The following is a 7,982-nucleotide window of genomic DNA, read 5'->3' as shown; positions in this document are numbered from 1 at the left end:
AGAGGGGAGTAAGACTCTGGAAACCTCTGGGTTCTGAATAACATCCTGAGGAATCCACAGAGGCAGAGACTTTACTGATTTGGAATGTGAGTCCACCACATTTAGGTGGCATAACTAGAGCTGTTAGTATCGATATTATACTGTATATGGCATGGCTCTACAAACATACTGTATTTCAGATATTTTCAAATGTTTGCATACATCTGTTAGCAATGATTTAATTATAAGAAAAATATTTTCACAAAGATTTTGAAAATGTATTCTGTGCCAGCTAGTGAACCTTGCATGTGCTTTGCATGATGCATGCATTGACACTGTGCATAGTTTATAAGACATAGACCGAAGCATATTGAAGTTGTGGGTAGATGTGTGAAACCTTAAATATCTGAATAGTGCAACAAAGTTATTTTTAGTTGAGTAATTTTATTCTTATTTATCACATATCAAACATCATATTGAAGAATATCAAAACAGTAGCAATAATTTCAGATTACCATTGACCAATGATATACAGGTAACCATTGGAGAAACCATTGATTTTTGGTATTTGCCCATGGGAGAACAAAATATTACAATGCTTCCCTTGCCAATGTGCAAAGCAGATGAATGGTAAAATCATATTCATTAAATTTATCTGCATCACCAAGTCAGGAAGACAAAGAACTTTGGCATATGGAAAGCCAGGTGGTGCAGTCCTTCTAAAAGCACATCAGCAGCTGTTCCTACCAGCGAACAAGAAGTGAGAGCCATCTTTACTTCCATTCCTTCTACTTCTCCTTTCCCACAGAAGAACAGATTTCCCTCTCTCTTGTCCCTTCCCATCTTAATTAGGAAATAACCAGACACTGAGTTAGATTAGTAGAAAAATTACATTCTTAATGTGATACAGTGCTTGCATGAATTGACACAATGTTGAAAAATCAACTTTCTCCTCCCCAGATTTATCATTTCTTGAGGGACTGGAAGATGAGAAGCTCTTTACTTTTCATTGAAGTTTTCACAATTTGCACAATATGTCTTCATGAAACTAAATACTTTTAACTTTGAGAAGTAAAGGGTGAACATGTGTAAAAACATGCATATGCACAGCAAGTGAGAAGGGCTGGTTTATTGATCCAAAAGACATAAACAAAAAGACATCAAATCCTTATACTTTTAAAAAAATGTTTGTGGCATTAAGAACATTCTCACAAGTATAAATGGTCTGTTACCATGAAGACAGAAAAGAAAATCTTATTATTTTAGTGGTGAGTAGAAAGATTTAGAAGTTTCTTATGAGAATAGATAAGTCACGTTTTACATTCCTTGTTGGCATACAAGCCAATTCTCCCATAGAATCTAATTTTCTTAACTGGCTCAGAAGTCATTTAGAATGTAGCTACCAGAATCCCTTAGTCAAGGCTGCTGCCCAAGCTTTCCTTTAGCTATATGATAATTTACAAAACTTTTACCATACAGTAAAAGCATAGTCATGAAAAACATTCACTCTTGGCAGCAGCATGTGATCAGCCTTCAGATTTTTTCTTTGGATTCACTACCATTGTATTAACACACCTGTTATCTACAGTACCAGTAGAAAAAGTACCAGTTATCTACAGCACCATGTATAAAACAAACTCTAACACTCACAAGATTTATGAATGGCATGTTTCTTTGGAGTGTTTCAGAGTGTCTCTTTTCTGCAGACTTTCAGATATGCTTATTCTATTGCAAGCACCTTCTTCCTGCAGTAAATTTCCAGTTAAGTACTCTAGCAGTTTCTAAGTGCAAGTACTGATTTATCAAAATCTTCCCATCCAGCTTTTTTCATCAAGTGAGCATTCAGCTCCCTAAAAAAGAAACTGATTTTCTTCTTTCTTGATTTCACTCCCATCTTTCCTTTGAAAAAACTTGATAAGAAACAACTCAATGTTTAACCAAAATCAGTTTTATCCTTTCCAGGAAAGGATAATAGAGTGTTACCTTCAGTATTTTCTGTGATTTGCTATAAAGCCCTCAATTGATCCAAAAGATGGGGTTGTGCCACAGTAAACTTCAGTTTGGGAGTGTCAGCATAATTCTTCCTTGTCTTGTGGTCCTATCATTGTAGTTGTTCTTTACAGAATCAGACTCTTGGCCATTTTAAAATATATTTAAGAGTATGTTTTATATGGTAGCTTGCAGTACATATCTGCTCAGAATATACAGTCTCTCAGATTAGGTGGAATAGAATTAGTTGCAGATTCAGGGGCTGTACAGACAGTCACAAAGGAGTGGCATCCCACCACCCCTTTCAGCACTGGATCGGTGCTGCAGCAACCACACACCATGGACCTGATCGAGCTCTTTGTTGGCCCCAAAAGGGCTGGAAAAATGCTACTCTTAAAGCAGTGAAAAGTTGGCCTTGCCGCAGTCGCGGTGGCTTTTTGCCAATTCTTTGGCATAGCACGTCTAAATGCTGCACCAAAGAAGGGGCGTGGCACTGCCTGCTTTGTGTGCATGTGGGTGGACAGCATGATGCCAGCATTGGAGAGGAGTCAGGGCATCCAGCATGCAGTTGCGACGCCCCTGCTCTAGCCCAATTTTTTTTTGTAAAGCAGATGTTATCTTGTGAAATATCTAGTAGATATTCCAATAGGAAAGGCCTAAATCCCACTCTTAGCTCCAACAAAAGTAAACCTATTAAATCAATAGGAATTAAGGGCCTTGACAGACAGAGTGAAATAAAACTGCTTTGGGCCACTTTGGAAGTGTGCTGTTTAAATGATGCATGCATCCTAAGAAGCCAGAAGCTGTGCCAAAGCCACGCTCCAGTCTTAAAGACTGGAGTGCAGCATTGGTGCAGCTTCTCACCTCTTAAGATGTGTGTGTCATTTAAACAGCATACCTCCAAAGTGACTCAAAGCAGCTTTATTTTGGCCTGTCTGTTCGGGCCCTTAGTAAGTCAAACCTTATGTACGATCCATTGATTCTGGTTGGGAGTAGTCTACTGGATTTAGTCTGCATCTGCTCTGCAGAAATAATCCAATTTGAATTCTGGGATTTGTAGTTTGTTGTGGCACCAGAATTCTCTGACAGAGGCCTGTTACAGACTGCCAAAATAAAGCTGCTTTGGGTCTCTTTGGAGGTATGCTATTTAAATGATGCATGGATCCTAAGAGTCCGGAGGTTGCGCCAAAGCCACACTCCATTCCTAAGCACTGGATGGCAGCTTTGGTGCAGCTTCTGGATTCTTGGGATGCATGCATCATTTAAACAGCATACCTCCAAAGAGACCCGAAGCAGCTTTATTTTGGCAGTCTGTAACAGGCCAGAAAAAGCTAAATGTTTCAAATAACTACAATTCCCAGAATTCAGTAGCATTGAGCAATAACTGTGTCAAACTGGATTATTTCTGCAGTGTGGATTCAGCCGTAGATCACAATTCTGAAGCTAATTCTTATATAACTACAGTTGCCATGTACATAGTCATATTATACTGATTGAGTATAGTAATTATGATTTATAAGCATCAGCTCGGAAAGATTTGAAAAGTATCCATGAGCAACCTGAACACCCATGTTTATTCCTTTGCAAAGCCATACTGCATCCCATCTTATATATAAAAAATACTCAGGACAAGCATTTGCACTTTCAGACATTTAGTACTTTGCACATGTGAATTTGAATGAAATTCATAGTCACAGTTGCTTTTCAGGTTTGCATGTCTCATACTTGTCCCACCCAGCCAGCATTTAACCCCATATTTCATATTAGAAATTTAGAACTCCTGCCTTAGCCAAATACAGCCAGTCCTTAGCCAAATATAGCTGGCTCTCCATATCCATGGTTTCTGCACCTATGGATTCAACCAACCACAGTTTGAAAATATTCACTAAAAAGCATTCAAAAAACAAGCCTTGGTTTTGCCATTTTATATAAGTGACATCATTTTACTATACCATCATATTTAATGGGACTTGAGCCTCAACAGATTTTGGTATCCATGGGGGATTCTGGAACCAACCCCCAGTGGATATCAAGGGACCAATATAGCATGTTTAGTGTAGTTTTGGATTCTGTAGTTGGGTGTATTTAGATGACTGTTGGGTCAATCTATGGCACTTTACAGAGCACCCAAAAAGGGAACTCTGCCGGCGCCAGTGGTTGCTGCGTCAGGGAACCACAGCGGACAAACCATGTGATTCCCGGACACAGCAAAAAGAACCCGCAAAAAGTGGGTTCTTTTTGTGGCACAGAAATGATGCTGCAAGGCGCCAATGGTGCACTCACTGCATCATTTCTGCCTCATGATGTGTGGACGCTAAGCGTCTACGATGTCAAAATGGCAGCACCCATGTAGAATGAGTGCCACCATTTTGTACGCACTCAGTGCATACTAGGGTTAGGGGTGTCTGGAAAGGATGCCCCTTTCTAACCCTAGTATGTGGCATGCATGTACTTTCTGCCCGTGTGGAATGGGCCTTTGTTACTTTTTAAATCAACTGGGATCCAAACTCCAAAGCAGAGTTGAGCACAAATTCCTAATTAATTCCTTTGTTTATTAAGCAACATTAAGCCAGAGTTTCTCTTCTGATTTAAAGCAAGCCTGAATTTTTGTGTTAAGACAATGTACAAGAAAAAAGGAAATGTTAAGGAAAGACCTCTTAGCCCTGATTTCCATTCCCATTTTCATAAAATATGAACATGGGTTTCAGTTTTACCTGGCTTCAGACAATCTTCATATCTTTGATGGTTCTCCAAAATGTTTCTTGCATTTGAAAAGGTGGCACTGTCAGCCTAGGCACAAACCTTTACTTTCAACATACCAGCTCTTTGGAACTATTATAGTTATACTGGGGGTCTAGCTATCCAAAAATTGAAGCATCCATGCTTGCCATAGCCCATATTTATTCAGTGGTGGTGCGTGTTTGTGGATAAACTGATGTGGATATGTGCACATCACCAGCCATTGAATAATATGGGGCTCATCTGTTTGTGTTTTACCCCATCTGTGCCCCCCCCCTCCCTGAGCTGAACCCACATGGATGGAGAGAATCCATTGTATTGTGATATTTCACAAGGATCTCCAGAGAATTCTATAATGTTTTTCCCTGGAATACTTGACATCTCTTCTCATGAAAAATATTTTAAGTTTGGGGTTCCAAAGTTTTAGATTATATAATGAAGTATTGGGATATATGATAGATTGTTGTATACCTAAACCTCCTTATTCATGTATATTTCAGCAATATTTCTTAAAAAGGAAGATATATATTATTACCACTGAAATGTAATCAATTGATCAAATTGTATAACAAAGTGATTTATCATTTACCTATATCTTAATAGCTCTTCAGTATATGCGAAGGTTGTAAAATATAGAAAATGGCTTCCTTTGATATTGAAGTACTTCAAAAATTCTAGGGCTTATCTTTTATACAAAATAAGATAAAACATAAGGGAGGAACTGGGCAAAGTGTACAATAATGTATCTTAGAAATTGAGATGACAATACTATGCATATATTGAAATTTAAACGTGCCAGGTATAGATGAATCAAACACAAAATGAATTTTAAAAGATTTTTGTTATAACTGTACACAATAAAAGACATAAAACAAGTCTAGATTTCTTGGAAGGTTGAGTGAGAAATAAGGTCAGAATGTTTAATTATAATCCAATCAACCTTTTCTGAACAGCATGTCAGTTTCACTTTTGAGAAGCAAATGAAACATTTCTTTGTTTTTCAAGCACAGGCTTTCAAGACAGGAGGTGTTCTATCATTGTATTAAGAGGATAAAAATGGATTGTTTGATCTTCTGAATTTTAATGTGTTGAAAAGATTATTGGAAAGAAAATTGCATTCTCTGAAGTGACAGAAACATTATTCAGATGGCTTTAATTACATGATAGATTTTTCCCCTTAATACATTAATAATGGGTGCATATTCCAATTTGGGTTTGTAACAGAGTGGCTTTAAAGATTTGAGAAATTATAAAAATATATTATCATGAGTTTAGCACTTAAATTCCCATGAGTTTTTAACTATTGTGATGGTCACAGTACATTGTATACTGTATTGGTTCCCCCCCTCCACAAACTCAGCTATGGGTATTTAAGCATGATATTCTCAAATGGTTTGTGTTTTGAAAGACTTTATTTCAAAGAAAGCTAATCTCCTAACATCCAACTGTGTGCCTTGGGGTAGAGGGTTTGTGTGTATATGTCTGTCTGTCTGTCTGTTTGTTTATTTGCTTCATTATTCAAAAGCACAAATAATGACGTGGCTATGTTTCAAAATATCAAATTATAGTGCAAATGAACAGTACATAGAAGCACCTTTATATCAAAATCTGAAATGGGAAAATTTGAAATTCCCATTTTTATGTCAGAGGAAGTTGCTTTTAAGTGTGTTTCGATACAAAGGCAACAATAAATAAAAATAAGTAGACATGTTTGCATGTTTTAGCTATAATTTGACTCGGGCTGCATCTTCACTAAAGAAATAATTCAGTTTGACAGCACTTCAACTGCCATGGCTCAATGCTATGGAATTCTGGGCACTGTAGTTTGTTGTGGCACTGAAGCTCTCTGACAGAGAAGGCTAAATATCTCACAGAACTACAATATTCAGATTTCCATAGCATTGAGCCATGGAATTAAAGTCGTGTCAAACTGGATTATTTCTCCAGTCTGGAGGCAGCCTAAGATTTCAGATGGGAAGCCATCAGTGATGCAAATATCACACCTTATGTGTCAATGTAAAATTCAAGAATAAAAAAAATTATATCTTTTAAGATTTCAGATGACACTGGTAATAATTATTTGTTCATAGCTTTTTATCTCTGAAAAAGATACAATTTCTTTAAAAAGATCATGTATTGGTCTATATAATAAATTATGTGTTGAAAATGCACGTAAACTAAAAATTGTTCATTAATCAGCCAAGAGTTTTCTGGAACCAGGAATGCAATGGAGACAGAAAGATGCTAAGACTCTACTTGAATTTATTGTTATGTCCAGCCTAAATATAATCCCACAGAGCACTGAGTGATTTCAGTTTATTTAGGTGAAGCTTTACCAGTGTAGTAGTTGAACCCTTGCATACATGTAAGGTTCACTTTACTATACAGTTCTACTAGACTTCTAGCTGCTTTTTATAGACTCATGCAACTGTATTAACACATTTATCTTTTAACAGTTTTCCTTCCATGATCATGATCTAAAAGCCATTGTGGAAAGTGTTAATTAATTTTAAACTGTAATTACTTTCTTGTTAATTATCCTATTTTAATAGCCATCCTTTCTTTATGTGTGTATCAACTTGCCTAGGAGACACATGATGTTATATTTATTGAGGGATCTGAGTGACATTGAATCCCTTACTTTGAATTTTTGCCTGCGCTCGCTGGCACCATATAATTTCTGACTATATTTATTATGTGAATTCATTAATGAAAGCCAAGGTCTTCATTACTGGTATTTTTTTTCTTGTAATGCTCCCTGCTATGTAAATAATGCAGTTGAACTGTGAACACTTTCTTTCTCTGTTTTCTATTTAACCTTTTCTCCTTCTTTCTGTTTCTTTTGCAGCAAATTTTCTGGACAGCCTTTCTGCTCACTGCTTGTTAAATATGTTCTTTTTTTTCCTGTCAATTACCACAGGTTTAGTCCCTATGAGTGGTATAATCCACACCCTTGCAACCCCGACTCAGACGTGGTGGAAAACAATTTTACCTTGCTAAATAGTTTCTGGTTTGGAGTTGGAGCTCTCATGCAGCAAGGTATACGATTCAGCCTGCTCTTTCTCTTGGGCGCCATGTCCCACTTTTTGCTGGGGGTAACAGTTCTCTCTCTTTCTGTGGCACAGACTGCTTGCATGGGTGCCTCTGTGCATGTAACCATAAACCAGCCTTTTCTTTTAACATTAATACATCTAGGCATTCTTGAATCTCACTTTCCCAAAAGAGTACCTAGGAAAGCAATATAATTCCAAACATCAACATTCCTAAAGAGCTCT

At 37.2% G+C, this 7,982-nt stretch overlaps 1 protein-coding gene across 1 annotated transcript in view; it reads left to right on the top strand.

Annotated features, from left to right (window-relative positions):
* Window positions 1–7,982, top strand: part of GRIK2 (glutamate ionotropic receptor kainate type subunit 2) — a 430,590-nt gene that overhangs the window by 245,340 nt on the left and 177,268 nt on the right. The window contains 1 exon segment of the mRNA XM_042457168.1: window positions 7,628–7,746. Within this exon segment, the coding sequence (XP_042313102.1) occupies window positions 7,628–7,746 (119 nt within the window).

Source organism: Sceloporus undulatus, chromosome 1, assembly GCF_019175285.1.
Source record: "Sceloporus undulatus isolate JIND9_A2432 ecotype Alabama chromosome 1, SceUnd_v1.1, whole genome shotgun sequence".
In the NCBI taxonomy this organism is placed as follows: domain Eukaryota; kingdom Metazoa; phylum Chordata; class Lepidosauria; order Squamata; family Phrynosomatidae; genus Sceloporus; species Sceloporus undulatus.
The sequence above is the reverse complement of the archived record's forward strand: the minus strand, read 5'-3'. Positions and strand labels throughout refer to the sequence as shown.